Source organism: Culex pipiens, chromosome 3 (genome assembly GCF_016801865.2).
Source record: "Culex pipiens pallens isolate TS chromosome 3, TS_CPP_V2, whole genome shotgun sequence".
In the NCBI taxonomy this organism is placed as follows: Eukaryota; Metazoa; Arthropoda; class Insecta; order Diptera; family Culicidae; genus Culex; species Culex pipiens.
Genome location: NC_068939.1, coordinates 64,526,590 through 64,549,864, shown reverse-complemented (window position 1 = coordinate 64,549,864; position 23,275 = coordinate 64,526,590). Strand labels below are relative to the sequence as shown.

The following is a 23,275-nucleotide window of genomic DNA, read 5'->3' as shown; positions in this document are numbered from 1 at the left end:
AAAGTTCGTTAAGCTATTTGTACTGTACGTTTTATGGCACTGCACGTGCAACTTTAGTGTCATGCTCGACTTGCGTTTGGTCCCCAGTAAGTTTGCTAGCTAGGATGCTGGAAGGAGGAAAATCTTTGCTGAACGCTAGGCTTAAAAGTTAGTGTTGCCGAAAATAATCAATTTTCGAATTTTCATTTGAAAATATCGACTTGGAAAGCATTAAACTACATTCAAGCTTACGGCTTTGCTCAGGTCAAACGATTCTTGACTTGAAACCCAATCATGCGTTGTCACCTGTGGAACAAGTTTGTACACAGGACGGAACACCAGGAAACTTGATACTGATCCTCTTAGTTCAGTACTTAGCACTACTCTTACTCTACTAGTATTTTCTCATCAGTATAGTTAGGAGCTAAATTTCACCCCACACCAGGAGTGACCAGAAGCTGAGGGCAAGTGGTTGATTGGACACTGCGGAGAAGGAGTCAGTGTACCTATTTTGGACCTATTTAGATTTCAACGTAGCTCGAGCACAAGTTCAATTTTATTCAACGTTGCTGATCAAATCACTAAACATGTAATCTTTTATATTCGATCAGAAAAAGTGCTAGGTACCTTAAAGCTAAAAGAAACACTTTTGTAGTTGCCGTCACGATGTCGGTATAACAAACACCTCCGCCATGCGCCTCTAGCCTTTCGAAAGGAAATTGCGTTCCCCAGATCGGGTTTCAATTTGGTGTGCTTACAAAATCATCGACGGTGACTTTTTTTAGTTAAATTGAAATTTCTTCGAGTTGTTTTGATATTTTAAAGCAGTGTTTTCTTATGGTATGAAATGTTTTTTGAAAGACTTTAATTTGACCAGTTACAGCACTAGACAAACAGAAGTGAACTCACACTGCATCGTACACAGAAAAAAAAAGTTGAATTTTGGAATGTTGAAAATTTGGTAGGTTGAATATTAACTCTTTTTTTGAGTAATATTACATAAAAAATGTGTAAAAATGTGAACCTGATGAATATTCATCAAAAACTGATGAAAATTCATCATTTTCTGGGGTAAAATTCATCATTTTTTTAGCCACAAAATCTGTCACCATTTCCTGATGAATATTACCATCATTTTTTTTTCTGTGAAGTGGTGGCATGCAAGTACGACCGGGACGAAAGCAATTAGTAATATTGCTTCATTGAGCAATTTGTGCTAGCAATCGTTCGTTTTATTTTATGTCCATTGTGCTGCGATCATGCTGTTTCGCGACTTATTACAAATTATATCATCATGGTATTAAGTTTCATTTTGAAAGCATTGGAGTAACTAGGAATTGTCACCGAGATGTGAGACTACAATAAATTTCATTCAAAAACTTTCATTGAATCAACTTTTAAGAGATTTTTTTTTTCAAAAAAAAGAATTCCTCTTGATATATAAAGTGTTCAAATAATGTGAGGAAAATTTTGGTTTATCCTTTGGGACCATCCACAAACCACGTGGACATTTTTTTTATTTAATTCTCAATTTACTAATATACATTTACATCCCGGATTCAAACATTTACGAATAACTTTGCAAGGGAGCGTCCACAATTAAAGCCACTATTACGGCAGACGTGTATCCAGACACACCTTTCCCCCAAATTTGAGCCTGGTTTTTTGAAACTACAACTTGTGAGAGCTAGTTTATCATTGTTCCCCGTGTCTCATGGAAGACTACACAGAAAAAAAAGTTGAATTTTGGAATGTTGAAAATTTGGTAGGTTGAATATTACCTCTATTTTTGAGTAATATTACATAAAAAATGTGTAAAAATGTGAACCTGATGAATATTCATCAAAAACTGATGAAAATTCATCATTTTCTGGGGTAAAATTAATCATTTTTTCGACACAAAATCTGTCACCATTTCCTGATGAATATTACCATCATTTTTTTTTCTGTGTACTCTACCCTATTATAAAAATCGTTAAAAATCGTGGTATTACTTCTGTGAGTTTAGACAGATTGTTTGCCGAGTTGAAGAGTTATAAAATTCGAAGAGTCCAGTAAAGAAAATAAAGTAGAATACGACTTTTTAATTAGTTTAATATTGTGATACCAAGTTTTCAAAAAATCGTAAATTAATGCAGCTTATAATTACTTTCAAAGGATTAGAGGAACAAGAATATAAAAATATAATGTTTTCAATGGTCTTATAGGTCTGTTTCTAGTGTTTTATTTTCGTTTGTGAAGGTTACTCAAAGTAGGATTTATTTCAATTCAATTCGGTTTTATTAGTGAATAATCATGTTACAATTAGTTCATTTGCAGTACATAACAGAGTTTTGGAGTTCCTTTCAGCTGTGTGTTAAATCTCAATCCACTTTGGAACTTTTGCCTCCTGGACTGGTTCCCAGGATACTCCGGTGGCCACATCCAAAACCAAATTTACAAAAATCTCAACCCACTCTTCATGATTTTAGTACCTGGGAACTGCCCAGGAGGCAAAAGTACATCTTAAAGACACTCTCCATCCAAGAAGTTGGATACGTCGCATGACAAGTTTACGCTGTTTTTCTAATGCTGTTCCGAATGTGACTACCGGAGATCGGAGGAACCGGTTCCGATGGTGTCCCATAAAGTTTATCATTTATAAGTTTGGTCAGTGCAAATATTTTTCAAAGTTTTTGTCGCCCCCCTTCAAATTAAACCAAAAAATCAGGGGGCAAAAAATATTTTTTTCAAAAAACTTGAAAATTTCAATGGAAAGAGAAGTCTAATAAAATGAAAACAATCTAAATTGCTTTATTTTGCATTGATTATCATATTTAGCATGTTCGGGCTCGTTTAAAAACATTTTGAACTTTTATGGAATACCAATGTACATCACCGCAAAAACTTTTTTTTCTCGCAGAAATAAAATTTTCGTCAGTGCTTACAAATTTTGTAAACTTATGATTGCAAAACAACTGGACAGATGTGTAATGCAATTTTTTTTTCAAATGTTGCAAACGTGGCCTCTAATTTAATTTTGTTAACTTTTTTTTATTTTTTTGCCCCCCCCCCCCCCCCCTCCACCCTACACTTTGGTCAGAGTCGAGAGACATAAACTTCAAAAAATATTTGCAACGGCTTTAAGCTTATATATGTAATTTTCAGTATTCAAGAAATAATCTAGCGTGACGTCACGGTCTCACAGACCCCCCCTCCCCCTCATGTCACACTCTGTCACACTAGCTAATACCCCCCTCCCCCCCCTAGAGCGTGACGTACTTTATGGATGACACCTTATATACTTTTTGAAGCCGGATGGTAGGTGGGCTCTGTTGGTTCCATATTAATTATTTCCAGTTCTTTTGTATGACATTTCTAATCTGGTTAGAAAGACATCACCCATTTTTTCGTTTATCGAAAATAGCACATCAATAGAACCAGCAAAATTTCAATGATATTTACCTTCAATATTTAAAAACAAACCCTCCCTTAGCCAAACACTAACACAATCACTTACCGTATAATTCCAGTTGTACAATCAGCGACAAACACTCGGCGCAGCCTCCGGAACCCCGCCTAATCTTGTACTAGTCGGCGATGATAATCCCTATCTGGAACACAACGCAACGCAACGGGGTAATGAAATATCAACAAAAACGCGCGGTCTACCACCACAACTGAACGAATATGTATATGGTAAGAATGAACTGAACACAAAAAAAAAGATTCTCCAGCCAGAGAACGACAATATTTAATTTCAATTGAATACTGTGTGTTGTGGCTTACGATGAGCTCATTGATACGGTGTTCTGGGAATTGATTCGTTAAAGTTTGAATTTGAATATTGGTGACTGTGAAATTTGAATAATGCTTGAGTTAGGTAGACGAACCTCAGACATAGTTTCAGTTATAGTATTGATTTAAATAAAGTTATGACAAATATTCTGAATTGCTAATTTTTGATTTAATTATGCAAAAGTGCTAATTTAAGCTAATTTAAATAATATTTGTAAATGAAGAAAAACAACTCAATTGACTAATTCGCTAATTGTCCAGCAGTAATTCGTTAATGATCGGATGCATTCAATTTCTCTCGATGCACACGATGTCGTCTTGTTCAAGAAGAATCCGCCGATTGCTTGTCCCGCGTGTCTCTTCTGTTGTTTTTGGCTCTGTTTCTTCTGATGTTGTTTGTTGCTCTTTGCTTCCACTGATTGAATTTCCTCTCTTCTTTTGCGATGGGAAATTCGCACAAGCCTGAATTATGGCGATCACTCTCCGGAGTTCGGTTTGATTGAGTTAACGAGCTTCATCAAACGAAGAACAACACATAAAACATACACTCAGACACTGAACCGCACACGTACACCGTGTGCACACACAAACAACCGCGCGATGACCGTTTTTTGTTCGCGCCAACATCAGAACCTTTCTCCGAGCATTTTGTTGATGTTTTGCACACCGAAATTCCACCGAAAAGGCAGAACGCAACAAAAAACAACAAGCTACCCTCAATTGCTTAAAACAACTCACTAAAAATTCGCGTCACGAAAAAAAAAAGAGTCAAGTCTCCAGCGAAAGGAGAAATGTGACAAACCTGTTTCAGCAAAAAATAACAAACCGTCAAGGCACACGTTCACTTTTGAACTTTACTGGATAGACCCGAAGGTAAACGCGAGCACACGCGACAACGACGACTCTGTTCAAAGACTCGAGCCAAACTGAACGGGGCAGCGCGCCAAAAGCAGTGACGAACCGCGCAAGCAACGACGACGATTCAAATACAACCGAAACCGATGATCTCACGCTGGGCACTGTCATGGCTTGTGCAGCAGCATAAAACAGATGCTATCGGCAGCTGAGGGTGTAGAAATGTTCGTATGTGTTTGTGCGATGTTATGTTGTGGAAGTGAGCATAGTTTTGCTAGGGGAGGAAAATTGGGAGAGTGAGTTGGTTTTTAGATTTTGTGAGTTGGAATACATTCATATATCATAATTTGAAAACTACATTAAAAACAGTACAAATTTAAATCTTTATTAAGTATTCTAATTCTATCAATAACTGTTCATGAATAAAAGATTCCAAATCAAAACAGTATTTTACAAACATCTAAATTGAATGCTTTATTTATCTGGACCAGTTTAAGACAAGCATTCAACCACCTGTTGATGATGGATTCATGATTGTGTTGGTGCAGTCATTGAAAAGCTCTTTGCTCTTTGAAGCATTGTATGTAAGCGATGCCAGCACTGTCCGATGAAGCTTTTAGAACTCTACAACGGTGAATTTTGAAGGAGCTTTTATGCTTTGAACATAATTTCGTGTCAGCAGAGGAAATACAGTACCGTCGACTAGGGCGAATCGGGACTGCAGTCTAAATATGAACAGCAGTTTTCAGAGCACTTTTAAACATGGAATTTGGAAAACTATTTTGGTTGTTCTGTGTCTGTTCTCTCCGACACCAACGCAAGAGATTATTCGAAAATGGACCTACACCTACATTGTAGGTCCTTAGTACACCTAATACCTGAAACAGTGTTTCTCAACCAGTTTGGAATTCCCCCCTGCACAGTGTTCGGAGTGGCAAAATTAAGTGGAATAAATTGATAACTCCTTTATTTGACGTCCTAGCCAAATGGTGTATTGGGAAGAGTTGTTGTACTTGATAAGGACTATCTTTTGAAGTTATTGACATACAGGCTGACGACCTTCCAGGGTGTCAACCAAAAACTAACTTTGTTGGATAACGTTGTAGGGCTTTGGTGTCTTCCGCAAAGTTGTAAAGGAGAAAATTTCATGAAAGTTTTTTCTAGGCGTCTAATTTGTAGCTCTTAATCTACTCGAGATATACGCCATTTTTGCAAAAATTGTCCAAAAAAGCACTTTTTTGGTGATAACTCAAAATTTTAGCATTTTAGCGGCCTATTATGTTCTGAAGAGTTGTTTACGACATAAAATTACACATCTCTTCCCATGAAAAATTTTAATACATAGAAATAAGGGGTTTGCTTATAAACATCTCGAGTTATCGCGATTTTACGAAAAAAAGTTTTGAAAAAGTTGGTCGTCGTCGATCATGGCCGCTCATGGTCACCCGCGACAGACACGGACGACGAAACAAAGAGAAACGCAAAAAGTAACTTTTTCAAAACTTTTTTTCGTAAAATCGCGATAACTCGTGATTTTTACAAGCAAACCCCTAATGTCTATATTTATTAAAATTTTTGTAATTGTCTGCTCTACTTTGTACTTTGTACTTTGTAGAACATTTTACACTCTAAAAAATAACCCTGCAAAGTTATAAAAAACACGAAATTTTAAAATGAAAATTTTTGTTATAAATGAAAAAATGACCCTTCTGGGTCAATGTAGATTCGAGAAGAACATTAAATTTCGCATAAAATGACATGTTCCAAAAAATTGTACAGTCGAGTAACGGAAAATGGGAGAATTTTTAAAACTTTTTTAGTGTTTTTTTTTTCTATGAAAAATACGTTTTTTCGGAATTCTTAGTACGCCATCAAATCGGGCGTCTAATTTCACATAAAAGTCCCTTTGACACCAAATTTCTATCTCATCACCGTTTCAGGCTGCAAATTATTGAAAAACACCTCTTTTTTCGCATGTTCAAAAATGGAAGGGGTCGTACCGCCCCTCCGTCACGAGATATCAAAAAACGGACCTCAGATTCGTGATCAGGGACAAAAGTTACTCCTTAGGACAAAGTTTCACGCAAATCGAAGAAGGGTCGGGGCAACTTTTCCCGATTTCGTGTGAGTTGGTAGAGAATACCCATATATGTAAATCGTCAAAAATGTCAGAGATTGGTTCAAATCTTTTTGCAGGGCATAAAAATATACATTTTTATCTATTAACAAAATAAATATAAGACATTTGGATGTACCATTGCCGAGATATAGCTTTTTTATGTTAGCAGTTTCAAAAAACGGGTGCCACGATATCTCAACATTGCTTTGGAGCAGTTCTCTAGGATTTCGGTCATTCGATTTTTTTTTTGTATTTTTTAATCCGACTGAAACTTTTTTGGTGCCTTCGGTATGCCCAAAGAAGCCATTTTGCATCATTAGTTTGTCCATATAATTTTCCATACAAATTTGGCAGCTGTCCATACAAAAATTATGTATGAAAATTCAAAAATCTGTATCTTTTGAAGGAATTTTTTGATCGATTTGGTGTCTTCGGCAAAGTTGTATATATGGATACGGACTTCACTGGAAAAAAATGATACACGGTAAAAAAAATTTGGTGATTTTTCATTTAACTTTTTATCACTAAAACTTGATTTGCAAAAAAACACTTTTTTTTTTTTATATGTTTTAGAGGACATAAAATGCCAACTTTTCAGAAATTTCCAGGTTATGCAAAAAATCATTGACCGAGTTTTGATTTTTTGAACCAATACTGATTTTTTCAAAAAATCGAAATGTTGGTCGCAAAAAATTTTCAACTTCATTTTTCGATGTAAAATCAAATTTTCAATCAAAAAGTACTTTAGTGAAATTTAGATAAAGTGCACCGTTTTCAAGTTAAATCCATATTTAGGTGACTTTTTTGAAAATAGTAGCAGTTTTTAATTTTTTTAAATTAGTGCACATGTTTGCACACTTTTAGAATGGCTTCTTTGGGCATACCGAAGGCACCAAAACAGTTTCAGTCGGATTAAAATATACAAAAATTAAAATTGAATAAAAAATACCGATTTCGTAGAGAATTACTCTTTGACCAAATTGGCTCAAAATTTTGGTGAAGACTCGTTAAACCGGTCTTGTGTGCATGAAGGCCGAATCTCAAAAACTTAATTTCAAAAAGAAGATAAAAATATTTTTATGTTTTTCATATAAAAAATCGTCTGTTTTAGATTTTTGTATTTAAAAAAAATCGTAATTTAGAAATCGGACTTCGTCATGCACACGGGATATGTCCTGGGAGTATTCACCCCAAATTTCAGCCAATTTGGTCTATCCCATCTCGAGATATCGTGGCACCCGTAAATCAACTCGGTGTTTAGAGAAAAACGTTCACAAAGTTTGACAGTTCGCTTTGCGCATGGCAAAGTTGTGAACTTAAATCGTCTCTTACTCAGTTCAGTTACGAAATATCTTCATGAAACTTTCAGGAGTGATTGAAAATCATCTTTTTAGTGAATTTAGTGAATTTTCTGTAATATGAAATTTTGTGATTTTCTAAATGTATGTAACCCCTTAGGCTAAATACTCAAAATAAAATAACAAAAAATAATCGAGATTCGATAATTTTAAAATAATTTCATTGAAATATAAATAATTTCAGTGAAATTTCCCGAGTACTTTGGATAATCGAGTCTGGACTGTTTCGCAAAGCTTACCTCAAAATCAATCAAGTTAGCTTCGGGTTTAGTAACATTGCCTACTCTAAGTCAATCACACTTCAAAGTGGACACAATATTCTTCAACCGTAACACAAAATGCATCCATCTTGCTTCGAAAGCGTCGATCAACCCTTTCTGGTGTGTACCACCGTCCACAAAGCCCGCCATTTGCCGGTTCTCAACGAGGATTTATTTGTACTAATTGCATTCAACGGAGAATATCGCAGAACTAAAACATTCCGAAATTCCGATTGTCCGTATTTCAACGAGGTAAACGATAATTTGTTTTTGATAATTATAATGCATTTCAAAACTTTTTTTCAGTATTTTGTGTTTGAACTCAAAACCTCCGAGAAAAATCTTGTGAAGCTGAACATGAACATTGCACTATTTCAGTATACTTGTGTTTCAAAAAAGAACCGCTGTATTGGCGAATTTTCCATTGACATGAAAACGATTTGGAACAATCCATGTATGAGTTTTGATTGAATTTCTTGATTTGAAACCATAACATATGATTTTCATTTAGATCATGCTTTCCTTCAAAAATGGGTCTCACTGGAGGATTTCTCCAATTCTGCTGAAAGCGTTGGGTATTTACAGCTAGATTTATCAATTGTATCCAGCATGCAGGCTGTCGAACCAATTCCTATGCTTGCAACGGACACTGATGTTATTGAGGAGTAAGCTTTTTCAGCACATAATTTTTGTTACTTTTTTAAAAGTGGCGATTTTCCAGCAATCTGTTGACCCCATTCACCGACGATGGCAACCTGCAACGAGTCAAGTACTGCATCAGCATTTTTCGCGGTGAATTCACTGACAAATCAGATTACGCTGTACAGGTGACCTACGGTGGAATCAAGGTAAATCGTTTGGACTAGTTTCGGGAAGTTGTCACTTTAAGTTCTTCTTGCGTTTTTCCCGGATGCAGTCTAGGACGCGGTTTGTGCGGGCGAAGGATACTCACGAGTGGAACGAAAAAATCACTTTCATTGGAACTTTTCCCTCACTTTCGCAAACGTTCATCGTTGATGTAGTTGTTAGTGATTGCTGCTACAAAAGAGTTTTGGCAAGCGTGGAAATACCTTTCGAGACGATTTCGATGGAGGTTGATGGCGTTTGTAGGATAGATGAGTGAGTTGAAGTTTTTGGGAATCATTTACCTTTATTTGTTTTTTAGACACACTTCCTACGTTTGGGCCATCCTATTTGTATTTCTATCGCGGAGAAAATCATTCTCTTTACACTGGAAAACTGTTACTTTCCCTATCGACTGAAGTTGTGCACAATCGTTCAATTTCTCCAAAAAAGTGCCAAACTACATCCATTCCTGTCGCGCTGGATGCGTCAAAGTACTTCAAAGAGGAAAAGTTTCTGATGAAGCTTATCGTTCTCAACGTGCTGGTGTTCGACGCGGTCAAACCGACCAAAATCAAAATCTCATTAAAATGCTTAGATAACAGATCGAATGTCGTCGAACTGAAGCTGGACAAATTGGCCATATCAAAAGTTCGTTACGCCACCTTCAAGGAATCCTCTCTGCGCCCGGTGTTGACAGTGAGATTCGAATGTCCGGATTTTCGCTGGAAATATCATCCATTAATTGCACTCCACCGAACGTTGAAGCTGGCCGAGCGACTGCTGGAGAAATTTGAGCTTTTCCGTGTGGACAATGGGGTTGGTCGTGCTGACCGCCTGAAATTGGCTATCCTAGATGTGATTAATGAAATTGGTGAAAGTATCGGAAAAGCTAGAAGATTGCTCTACGCGAGAAATGATAACAGATACACACACTGGGACCACAAATGGATGCTGCATGCTGTTCAACAAATCGTAAGTTTGTCTTATTTTCAATTTGACAAAAAAATCAAGCTAAACTTACTTTTTTACGTGATTTACTCCGACAGTAAAACATGCTTTTTACTGACAATGAACTGGTTTCCTAAAAATAAACAAAAGTTCACCCTTTTTCATATCATTTCAGGACTCATTTGGCGCTGCTCTGAAAGAGCTCAAAAGCTATTCCGAGAAGTCACCGCTCGCTGACGACAAGATTCTATCAGTTCAACGTGATTTAACCAAACTGCTGCAAAAGCTGACGCAACTGGCGGATAACGTGAGCACTTTAATAAATTAAATTTCATTCAGCCGAAAAGTTCGTCATTACAACTAATTCCAAGAACTACCCCACCTCCAGCCTCAAAACGCCCTCCCCGATGGATTTCTGCTAGTAAGTCATTCATCCGGTCGTTGCTGCACTCAAGGCTCATCATCGAAAGGATGCACTTCAGCTGGCGAGACCTTGCCCTGTGATGCATTCTGCCGACTTGGTACCATCGACTATTTGCAGTGGCAATCAGATTCCGGCAGTGATAGGAAATCACCGACGAGGGGCCTAAACGGTGCCAGCCAACGCAGAGCACTGTTGGTTAAGCCAATCAGCTGTCGGCACTCGTGTGGCCCCGACCAGTGCGGTTGTGTGTACGCCAAGCTGGACGTGGCCATTTGGGTGGGCACGGAAGAGCAGGATGTAATGGAAGAGGCAAGAACCAAGCGACAAAATCAGGACAAGCATCACAACCCGCAGCAAGTTCAATGTCATACATCAGCGGTGGGGCCCGTAAAATGTACTGCAAATGTGTACCAGGGGAAAATTGAGGCTGGCTTCGACAGCAGTGGTCTGAGTGATCCCAAATTGGTGGTCCTGGTTGAAAACCGCGAAATGGCAACTGCGGTAAGGCAGCTTTCGTTTCCGGAAATTGGGTGTCCATTTCGGGATATGCTTGTTCGAATGAGTACACTTTTGAACTCGATCTTCACCGATGTGGACTAGATTGTACATAACTGTGCCTCTTTTTTATTTAATTAATTTTTTTATCGGCCTTAATCTTAGTAGGGGTCTTCCCTACGACTGAAGAAGATATTTTGAGTCTATATATGTTTCCATACAAATTAAACAGCTGTAGGGGAAAGTGGGACAAGACGACCATATGGGGCAAGAGGAACAATCGCTCGTACGATCGTTATTCATACATTTTCCAATATTTCCAATGAGGAATTGTTACTAGCAATGCAATTAGTTAATTTTACTACCATATAACCGCCAAAACGACGTAAATGCCACGGGACACAAGATTGAACAGTGTTTTTTTTATAATCCTTTGTTTTCTTATAACATTTGGAAAGCCTAAAATAAGACTTAGGGTTCGTTTTAAAGTTCATTTTATCAAATTTTTTGTTGAGAGCAGTATGGAAAAAATACGAATTGCTGCAACAACTTATTTTATTGGGAAATAAATAAAAGTTAAACTGATAAACAATTGTTGAAAAAGATAGTCCATACAAAATATAGTTATATTATGAAAATTTACTATCTATCATCTAAGTATTTTATTTTTTTTCATAAAAACGATCATAATTTTAGTAAATAATATTATTTTATCTATAAATGCAAGTGACGTTTCAAATACATTCTAATCTGGTGTGTTTAAGTGATAACAGTTCAGTTGTTAGCAAATTGACATGTTGTATACTCATTGTTCCACTTGCCCCAACGGGTTGTTCGTCTTTCCCTACTAGTTGAGTAGAACGTACGGAAAATCAATAATTTTAAAATCATTTTTTTTTATAGTACAAAACAGATTTTTTTTTTTGAAAATTGTTCTTTCAAATTCTTAGACAAGACCTGGAATAAGGCGACTATCAAAAAATTTGACGGATTTGTTTTCGTTTTTAATGGGTTTTAACGAGCATTTCCTCAGCTTGTTACACTTGCCCCACCTTCCCGTACATATCAAAAAAGACAATATTGAGCTATGACCCGCAAGGTCAAGAAATATTTGGCATTGTTGCCAATCTTTGTATTTTTTTATGAGAGGACCCTGAAAAAATGTATTTAGACTTGGGCACTATTGAAAAAAACTAAAATGCTTTTTAAGGCGAAAATCAAACATTAAGTGAATTTACCTAAAAAACGGTGCAATTTATCAAAGTTTCTGCTAAAAAGGTGAATTGTTGCTGCATATACACATTTTAAAATGCTCTAAAAGTCGTTTTCAATTAAAAAATAATAATTAGATTACATCAAAGTTTACAAAAATCTAGCAATTTTAAGATTTGTCATTTTTTTCAAATAAAAAATTTTAATGTTTTTTAAGAAGATTTTTTTTAGTCTCATTCATTGTGAAACAGTATAAAAAAATATTATTATTATCGTTGTCGTCAAATTAGGATGGAATTAGAAATGTTACAAAAAGGATAAACTTTTGAAATTCCCTGGGCTTTGTCATAATGAGTGTCATAGGTTTGATGCTTGTTTGGCAAAGAGTATGATTTGATTCGATGTGGAATTAAAATCGAAGTGTTCAGTATATTGCTGAAGCTTCCATTTTTACACATGGACACCACTTCATGCTGCGAGAACCCACTTTGGCGCAGTCTCAGGGCTTAATCGATGGCCGGTAAGCTGTCATCGAGACAAGGAGGTTCTCCGATAGTGGAAATATCACATTTGTACAATGAACCGCTACATATGTGATTTTTCCCTATCTTAATGTGGGTGTCAGGTTAGGATGCGGGTTTTTAAAAATTTAGTTTTTGTAGAATTTAGGATTTTAACTATAAATATCAACTTTTAATACTTTGCCTTTAGTTATTTAGGGACAAAATTAGTAACAGTGAATTAAGTAATTCTATCAGAGTCGGTGATTTTCATTCAAGTAGCATAAAAACCATTATGATTTGTCAAAATTTCCGTAGAGTCTCGATCAATCAATAGTGAAATGATATCGGACTAAGTTCGTTGATCTGTTGAACTAACGGTTGTCGGATTATGATTGTATCGACCATTGTTGCGAATCGAGGATCTACTGGAATTATGACGATCAAATGGTCGTCTCTATTTCAATTCACGACTTGTAAAATATGAAATGTTATTAATTTTTTTTTTGTTTTTTTAAAAGAAGCCAGACAGGTTTTACAAGAAACGTTTTTTGGCTATTAATTAAAATGTCGGGGATTTGAGATAAGAGTAGCTTTCGGATAGCTTGCTTTAAATCTTGTATTCAATTCAAGTTAGGTAGTTATCCGCAAATGAAAATTTGGACTTATATGAATAATTGAACATTTTGGACTTATGAATAACACACAAATCTGCATTTATTCTAGAGTCAGATCCATACAGCGTCAGTGTTTATTTGGTCGAAGTGTACTAATTCATTGGCAGATCTGATTCTAGTTGTAATGTACGACAAGACTACTGACGGACGTGACAGGACGAGGGCCCAGTTTAAAGGTTTCGGCTGGATCACATATTACATCAGAAAAAAAGTGTGCATCGATGGTCCCCTCATAACTTTTCGTTCAGCCCAGTTAGTGAGCAGCATTCGGTGACTGGGCTACGTTCTCAGCCCAGTTACCGAAAAAGTGCTGTACATTCATTTACAAAAGCTACGAGTAAAAGTGAAACCATTCCGGGATTTTTAGGGGAACATTTTAAAATGCTTGAAAAGGTCTTCCAAATAAATAAAAAATCAGGAAAATACGAGAAATTTTAAGATGATTAAAGATTTTTAGATTTTTTAAAACTGTAAATGATTTTATCATAATAATTGTTCAGATTGCTGTTTCTATGAATCTTGGTTTTGAATGTAATTTCGTATCAAAGCATTTGTGAAACAGTATGAAAAATATTGTTATTATTGTTGTTGTCAAATTAGGATGGAATTAGAAAAGTTTCAAAAAGGATAATATTTTGAAATTTGGTCGCCCTACCCCAAGCACTTTCTGACCCACATTCAGGAAAATGATATGCAAATTACCACTCATTTCAGACAATTCATCAGACGCTGTCTCCATTATGGAACGAGGTTATTAAATTCCGGGATGTAAATCTATTGGAATGCAACGATTGGTTCTACAACGACGAACTGACCGTGATGCTTCTCTTGCTTGACGAAGATACCCGGCTGGTAAAACAAACAAGAAATAGTTTAAAGCAAGTTTAAAGGATATTTAAATACTTTAAATTTATCTTCGCCAGGGCACGCACAAAACGTATCAAGTAATCGGCACTGGATGGTTCAAATGTAGCCTCCGTCCCACTTTCCAGGAACGAGATTACCCCATCGATACCAACATGGTGTTCCCTCCGGAGAGCTATTCTTTATTGGATAGTAGAAAAAGTGAAAATAATGAGACATTGACACCACCAGACACCGACGGTCACACCTCAGCACCGGAAGTGGGCCATAAAGTAGTCTCCCACCGGAAGGGCAAACTTTCTGGCCAGTGGAAGGAGTTCGATGACCAACGACTGGACAAGGTCTTCCGCTGGGTAGGCTTGTACCGGAATGGAACGAAAATGGCGAGCGTGCTGATGTCGTGCCACGTTCAGCATCAGGTAATATAGGGGTCGATACTTGATTGATGGCTTCGAGAGTGTCAGCTGATGGAATTTTGTCTTAATTGACGAATTACATCGTTTTTGTGCCGCAGGGGAAAATCTGAAACAACTAAATCTTTTTCTTCTTCTTTTTAATGCGTTATCTAACTTTGACCTGTTTATAAAGGGCCTTGAAAATGCCTCTGATGATGATCCTCAAAATATATTTCCCGACATGGAGAAATTTACGGTGGAGGTCCTGTTCACGGGCTTGCGAGATTTGGCGACGCTGCCCTTCAAAAGTGCTGGTCGATATCGGCTTCAGATGATTTTCGGCGAACTGAAACTTTCCAGTGGGCTTTCGTGTAAAAGTAGCGGCGGTCGGTCGATAAACTTTGTGGACGTGTATGCAACTGGAAATTTGGTAAAAAATAGTTACAACAAGCTTGGAGCTTTAAATTTAAGTTTCAGTTTTAGATGCTTCCAAAAAATGTTGAATATTGGCCGGCATTGATGGTGCAACAGGTTGATTGTTCATGCTCAAGAGAAGGAAAAGTTGTTGGTGCAAATATGATGGACAGGCCAGAGCAGTTCTTGCAAGAAGTAAATCTAAACTCGATAAAGCAACACATGGTCCGAAAACGGGATTCTGAAATAACGCTGCGGAAATCCTCGTCGGATTCGTTCCACAGTGCTGAGCAAGAACCACTAATTGAATTCGATGCACGTAAAACTAGATTGTCTGAAAAGTTAGTTCCTGCTCTGAAAACTATCGGGCACACCGTCAAAAATAGTATCATGCATCCAGTCAAAACTAATTTGGCTAAGCGCCGAAACTCTCTCGAGACGGACTACACGTGGTGGACCAAGTTCTACAATAGTGCCAGCCCGCTTCCGTCCGCCCACAAGCACAAATTGAAGGTAATGTTTTATTGCATGAACATGAGCATGTTCTCCCATTTAGTTGATTACCTCTGGTCAAAGCTATTGGAGTTTAATCTAAAGTTTCAAATCCCACCGAATGATTAGCCTTATTTTCCCTCCTAGATTTATTCGTGCGAGCTGGAGAAAGTTCCAGAGTTTGAGCATTTTCACGATTGGAGTATCCCGGTTTTTTTGTACAAAAAAGCTACACATAATCCGTCAAAACCAGCTGAATCATATGGCATGGTCAAGTGCAAAATTATGATCAAACCGTTTGAAAGAAATCGTGAAATAAAATCAGTTAATTCGCTATTCAACTTGAAGTACGTATAAGCTTCTATCTTACCCACTTTTCAAGATCAAATATTTCCAGCCTTCGATCAATCCCTATTTTGGCCCCCGAAACCAAAGTCATCGTCGTGGTGTACATAGTGCAAGGACTCAATCTGAGATCTCGTGATCTGTTCAGTCTATCCGATGCGTACGTAAAGCTCCAGCTGGGCAGCACAAAGATCGTGGACCGCCCAAACTTTGTGAAAGACCAAACGAATCCCGTGTTCGGGAAGCGATTCGTGCTGCACGGAAGTCTTCCCAGGGATCAGCACCTCCAGATATCCGTGCTTGATCATGACAATTGCTTCGCGGACGATCTGATTGGAACCACGTGCGTTGATATCGAGGATCGTTTTCAAAGCTGTCATTCGTTGTCGATTGGCTTACCACTGGAGTACAGTTCGTCGGGTTTGTACTGCTAAGTCAATCATGTGATCGAAACTTATTCGAGCTTCTTTTAAGGGTACAACGCGTGGCGTCATCCAAAGAAGCCAACGGAGCTACTGGAACAGATTTGCCGACAAAGCTCTATAGCAGGTCCCAAATACGGGACCAAATCAATTCACCTAGCTGGAGTAGACATACAAGATGACACCCAAATTTCAACCACAGAAGACCCGCGTGAGCGGCTGGCCCTTGTGGCTTTGAAGAATTTTCACAAAATCCCCGTAGTTGGTTGTCATTTTGTTCCCGAGCACGTGGAAACTAGATCTTTGTATCATCCCGATAATCCACGCATTGAGCAAGGAAAGCTTCAGCTGTGGGTTGAAACGTATCCCGAGGGATGTGTTCCCAATTTGGTTGATATTACCCCGAATCCTCCAAAGCCGTACGAACTGCGAGTGATTGTTTGGAACACGAAGGATGTGATTTTGGATGAGAAGAATATTTTCGGAACGCTGATGAGCGATATTTATGTTAAGTGGTATGTAATGTGGTCCACAGTTGTAAGAAAACAATACACTCAAACCCCGATGGTTTGACACCAACTGTTGTCAAACGAACGGGGTCACGTTTTAGTTTGACACCCCTTTTACACGGAGTTCACACACACTACCAAACGTTTGTTTTGATAGTGTGCGTAAGCGCCGTGTAAAAAGTGACAGTTCGTCACCTTTTAGTTTGACTTTGACCAACCAACGGGGTACAAACTAAAAAAGTGTCAAACGAAAAAGTGACCAACCACCGGGGGTTGAGTGTATTTTTATTTCCGTTTGAGCTAGCGCATTTTTGTTAAATTATGAAACTTGAAGGTTACAAGACAAAAAAATATCGTTTCACATATTGCGGCTCCTAGGATTAATTATCATTCTGCTGCGATCGTATACCACACTTCCGGAAATCGCAGATGTCCCTTAGTAAGCTCAATTCTCGATTAAATTTTCAAAAGGCCCTATCTGCATAGGAAACCCATGAGGGATAGGTTGTTTTGAAAATTTAATCTAGAATTGTTGGCGTGTTCGATCAACATGCTTCATTTTATATCTGAATAAGTAAAGTGACTGCATAAAAAACTGAAATAAGCAAAGCATGCTTGGGATGTCATGATGGTTTTTGGTATCCGGAAGTGACAAGTGGTCGTAAAATGCGTAGCGCTTATCAAAGTGCGTTTTATAGTCGCAGCCAACTAACAGACTGAAAACGAAACTATTGGCACTACGCCCCCCGGGGCATGGCCTTCCTCTAACGTGGGATTTCTGCTCCAGCGCCTCTGACGAGACAGGAGAAACCGGGACCGACGTTTTACTTCATCATCCGATAGAAGCTCAGTGGATAAGGCGGGAATCGAACCCGCGTCTCATAGCATCATCGGGATCGGCAGCCGAAGCCGCTACCCCTGCGCCACGAGACCCACTGACTAACTAACAGACTAACAGACTGACGATTTCTTAAACCGCAGAATGTTAAATTATCTTGCCAGGCATAATATTTTTTTTCCAGGAAAAAAAACTTTTTGCTGTTTTTTGCTGGTTAGTAGGCTTAGTGATTTTTCACGCTAATTCAAATTTTCAAATTCGGTTTTATTGGTGAATAATCAGATACAATAAGTTCTTTTGAGGTACAAAACAGAGTTTTGGAGTTCCTTTCAGCTGTGTGTTACATCATAATCCATTTTGGAACAGTTATTGCTTGTAAATAAAGGTGTTGCCAAGAGTAAGAAAAATTAAGAAAAAAAAAAACTTACTAAACTTGCTAGGAAAAGGGGATAGAAATAGAGAAAGCTTAAAACTAGATCACAGTTTTTTATCCTTTATAGATGTGCTTAATCATTAATTCCCCGAGGGCTAGAAATTGCTCCGCCTTGTTACGGCAGCTCCGGAACCGTGTCATCATCTCCCCCGCGAGAGCAAAGAACTCCGGCAGGGTAAAGAGATCTTCCCCGGTCACTTCTTGCTGGGCTTTTCACGCTAATAAATTGCAAATTTCACAGAATCTGAAAAAAATGTTAAAAGAATTTTCTAAATCTTATTTAAAATAAATAATCAATCGAATTTTTATCCTCGTCAATTTTGAATGTAATTTCAACAGAAAATCTTGTTTTATATGTTCTTTCCTTTTTTGCATTTCACGTCAGATTGACAAATTACTGAAAAAAAAGTTCTTAACAAGTTAAGAGAGACTCTCACTTTTGCAGTTTCATATACCGTGGGGGTGACTATGGGTCAAAAAACGATACACCTCTCGTATTTTATTTATAACAAAAACAGTTTAAATAACATCGAAAATCTTTCAACGTAGATTTCTGGAGTTTTTTTTTGAAAAGGTCCTATACACAAAATTTTCAGTTTTTGCTTTTTGGGTGTTTTTGAAACCGCTTTGAGCCAGGGGTATTACGTACCTCAAAAAACTCCAGATTTGTTCTTAGATAGTTTACGAACATTTTCCCAAAATATGGTGGATTTTGATTAACACTACCTCAAATGCCAATAGTATGAAAATTGACCCAATCTCACCCCTTAGAGGGGGTGACATTGGGTCAAAGAAACTAAAATGATGCTCAAATACAACGATATGGTAAAAACAAATCATCCAACAGTGTTTCTTGTTCGAGGGAATCGTATTGACGCGCTACAATGTTTGAAGTAGATATTTTCAAACATTTGGGTACTTTTTGATCAATTCCAACAAAAATATTAGAAAAATGATTTTGCGAGAGGTAATTTTTGGTCAAAAACGTACCTCAACTTTAGACAGCTGCCAAAATAACAGGATTTGTTCTAGGAACGAGATTTTTTCAGTGAAGTCATCTTAAGATGTCCCTTGCACAACCCTTTTAACAGAATTCAGTTTCATTAAGAAGGATCTGAGAAATGGTAAAATCCGTAAAAAATTACTTTGACCCAATCTCACCCCCGAGACCTAATATCACCCCCACTGACGGTACATCAACAATAGAGAGTTGGTTGCTTACTTTTATTTTATTACATTAAAACAGTCAAAAACACATTAGGAAAGCTGTTGTTCATGATCAAAGTTCTGATAATATCTCTCAAATAGTAAAAAAAAAAGGACCAAGGAGCTAAAAAATAACCTATATCAAAATCCTTTTTTTATTAGCAAAACTCAAACAAACGCTTGTTACACATTTAAAATGTTTTTTTTTTGTGCAATGTTCATTTTCTCTAAAAATCAAACTGTGACAGTTTTTGGCGGCTTGCAAATAAAACAATATTTTATAAACCGGAAAAGATATGAAAATTCTATGATTTTTTTTTCATAAATCCATGGTAACATTTGCAAATCATGACAGTAATTATAATTTAAACTGGCCTACCATTTAAATTACTGAAAAAAATATATATTTTTTAATTTGACATAATTTAGTGCGTAAAACACAAACAAAATTTCACTGGTTTTCACCGGATTACCTACTGATTAGCTTAAAAGAATTGGAAATATGATACAGGATAAACATTTATGAACTTATCAGTTAGGCCGATGCAAATATTTATAATAGTTTTTGTCCCTCGGCCCTGGCCAAGGTCGAGAGGGAGGGAAAAAATAAAAATTGAAATAACAGGCCATAGCCTTCACAATTGAATGAAAAAAGTGTTTTTAAATGCATTTCACACTGGTTCAGTTGTTTTGCAATCATTAGTTTAAAAAAAAAAAAGATATGACGATGGCAAAAAAATTAACGAGAAAAAGGTTGTTGTGGTCCTGTACATCATTTTTTTTTAAATTCAAGAGATTTTTGATTAAACCCAAACATGCTAAAAATGATTTTAAAAGCCAGGAGTGCATTTTAAATTGATTTACTTAATTTTAATTTTAATTTTTTTTTGTCCCTTGATTTTTCGGACCGATTTTGAAATATGGGGGGAGGGGGTTAGCCAGCCAGGCCAGGTTCAGCTAGTTTCAAAACCATCGCTGATAAAAAAAAGGATTTTTGTATTTATGTTACAAAGATATAATCTTAAAGGCTACACTCAACCCCCGGTGGTTGGTCACTTTTTCGTTTGACACTTTTTTTAGTTTGTACCACTTTGGTTGGTCAAAGTCAAACTAAAAAGTGACGAACTGTCACTTTTTTCACGGCGCTTACGCACACTATCAAAACAAACGTTTGATAGTGAGTGTGAACTCCGTGTAAAAGTGGTGTCAAAGTGACCCTGTTCGTTTGACAACAGTTGGTGTCAAACCATCGAGGTTTGAGTGTACTAGCGTAAGGAGACTTAAGTTCAAATTCTTATAATGTTTCCAGCTGGTTGCAGGACATTTCGGACGCCCAGTTCACTGACATCCACTACCGGTCCTTGGACGGATCCGGAAACTTCAACTGGCGTATGATATTCCCTTTTAATTACTCAAGCTCCGATATTATGGTACGAATCGAATCGTTCGCAGAACACCGTAATGAACGCCGCAACATCCAACTGATGCCGTTCGGTAACTCTTTCCAGATGGTGGTAAGACGCAAGAAAAGTTTCTACGAGCAACTCGACACCGAACACAAAGTTCCCCCGCTGCTGACGGTGCAGGTGTGGGATAATGATCTACTGACGCGCGATGACTTCTTGGGGACGTTGAACCTGAATCTGGCCCAACTGCCGGTTCCAGCTTCAAAGCCTGCGAAATGTGGCCTACCCGAGCCCGGTTCAGGATCAAAAGGTGACGAACGGCGTTTCCTGAATCTGTTCCGCGAAGGCAAAGTTCGCGGTTGGTACCCAATTGTTGGCCATGGAAACGGCAAAGTGGTGCAAACGGTGAGTGGAACTGGTGGAAATTTTGTTAATTTGTTTATGTTCACATATTGCACTTGATTAAAGGGTAAAATCGAGCTGGAGCTTCAGATTTTGACTGAGGAGGAAGCGCTTTTGCAACCTGCTGGTAGAGGACGAAAACCACCCCAGAGTTTGGCGATGCCAGAGTAAGTTGCGCGTAATGTTTTTCCAGATTTTCTCTCGATTATCTCAAAGCACCCTTAAAAGTTCGCTCTGTGTGCGTATCGCTTGAGCTAAAATTAGTAACTTTTCAAGAGGCTTCACCAGGCCATTGTGTTCAAAGTACATAAGACACACCCACGAAAGGACGTCACCAACAATGTGTATCAAAACAAAAAAAAAATATAATTCAATGATATTAGCGGGATTCCCTCTTCTCTCTCTCCACGCGGATCATCCTAATTAAATCAACTTAAAAGACGTTTCCGTTAACCCAAGTGATTTATTTTTTCTCCCGCCCAGCCGTCCAGACACGTCCTTCAACTGGTACCGCAGTCCGCTCAAGTCGTTCCGGAAAATCCTCTGGCCATTGGCACGCAAAGCACTCCTCGTTTGTACTCTAGTCTTGCTGCTGGTTCTGCTCTTGTACGGGCTGATAATCATGCTGCCCACCTCCACCATCATCAGCCAAGCCCTCGCCCGGAAAGCGTCCACGGATCGCATCGTCCGGACCGGGATCGTTGACGTGCCGTAGACAGATGGATTGGCGGTTGGCGGTTGGCTATTTACTTCTGTGACACATGTTGCCTCTCTATGTGTACAATGGCGCGAACCAGACAAACCAGGCTTCCTTTCTTCGTTTTTCCCTCTTATCGGCATGTTATCAGTGGACTAATTACAATTATAATTGTGTTGATTGTGGAAAATGGCCATTTTTCATTTCATCGCAAAACGAGTCGAGGCTCTTGGGCGGTAGGATTATCGAGAATATTTTTAAATAAACTTTGCAAACAAAGGTATGGTGATGGATTGTGTTTGAACGGTTTACGGTAAATGCTCGATTGTATTGGTGGAAGAACATTGGAAGATGACACTAAATTAAAAGCAAAAAAGATGATCAGTTGGTGATTCTGATCTTTTTCGTGATCAGTAATAAAAAAATGGTGAGCAAACCTGGTTTTTCTTGAAGAGGTTGGCTGAGACTAAGAATGCTGTAAATAAAATACTGCTGAAAATTGCGGTAAAAATTGCTTGAAATTTGATAGTTACACACTTAGATTTTTTTACCGAATTCGGTTTACCGAATTTTCAACTGCTGAACAGTTCGGTAAACTGAAATTTACCGGATTAGGTAAGAACTTTCCAAAATTCGGTAATGAAGTTCATTATTGTTAATCGTACAATCAAAATTCGGTAAAATTATGTTCATTTTGACAGATGGTTTACCGATCTTAAGCGATCTTTAGCGATTTTTCAACTATCGAATTCGGTAAAAAAATCTAAGTGCGTAATGGTTGAGGTATTTTATCGAAAATGCTTCCTTTGTTCAAATTTGTCGACATCACTCTTCTATTTCATAATATTGGTATCATTGCATCACCATATTCTCAACACCCACGTAAGTCACAAGTACCTAAATGTGTCTATAAAATTGCGTTAAAAGGACGATCAGCCTCACAGACACACCGCGCAGTCGACGTTATCAACGCCTGTTTATCCATTCGTCAAAGTGTCACACATATCCTATCGCCAACTCTGGCGGGTTGATTTTTCTGGATCTTTTTTTTTTATTTTCTGCATCCATCCACCCGCGCCTCAAAGTGTGTACATAGGCCCTTTCCAGCGGATTTCACCCTGTTATTGTTGTACGGGTGACACTTGTGATACTGCGTTTGAATTGCTCATCTAATGTATCGCTTGCGCTGCTATTTATTCCTGGCTGGCCCACCCTCGCCCCCTCCCAGACGTCAAGTTAATACTGGAAGGCAGGAGGACCCAACCCAACCAGACGCAGTTTTCCGCCGACACACTAGTTACTTTCCGGACTAATCAGCGCGCTCGAGTTAGTTTTTGTCCAACCGTCGAGCAGCCACAACGTGTGAGCTTTCCCGCCCCGGAAGTGTTATAGGGAAAAGTGT

General features: G+C 38.0%; 2 protein-coding genes across 6 annotated transcripts in view; one reads left to right on the top strand and one right to left on the bottom strand.

Moving 5' to 3' along the window:
* The window catches only part of LOC120418523 (tetraspanin-18), a 59,457-nt gene extending 54,720 nt beyond the window's left edge, over nt 1–4,737 (bottom strand). For 2 of the 5 annotated variants that reach the window (XM_039580960.2, XM_052709764.1), the window contains exons 1-2: nt 4,583–4,737; nt 3,479–3,572 (exon numbers count right to left, since the gene is read on the bottom strand). The gene's annotated coding sequence lies outside the window, so the exon portion shown is untranslated. Of the gene's footprint in view, nt 1–3,478; nt 3,592–4,558 lie in introns of those variants that run through there. The other 3 variants (XM_039580959.2, XM_052709763.1, XM_052709762.1) reach the window with 2 other exon arrangements.
* Nucleotides 4,738–8,883: 4,146 nt separating this feature from the next.
* On the top strand, nt 8,884–22,063 carry LOC120418537 (dysferlin). Its single transcript, XM_052709898.1, has 17 exons — nt 8,884–9,013; nt 9,070–9,196; nt 9,265–9,454; nt 9,514–10,166; nt 10,318–10,449; nt 10,531–11,067; nt 14,165–14,302; nt 14,374–14,733; nt 14,903–15,139; nt 15,193–15,636; nt 15,763–15,962; nt 16,013–16,380; nt 16,435–16,897; nt 20,678–20,798; nt 20,877–21,179; nt 21,243–21,343; nt 21,660–22,063. The coding sequence occupies exons 1-17, from the start codon at nt 8,958–8,960 to the stop codon at nt 21,889–21,891; spliced, it is 4,662 nt and encodes a 1,553-aa protein (XP_052565858.1). The 5' UTR covers nt 8,884–8,957; the 3' UTR covers nt 21,892–22,063.
* Nucleotides 22,064–23,275: the final 1,212 nt, after the last annotated feature.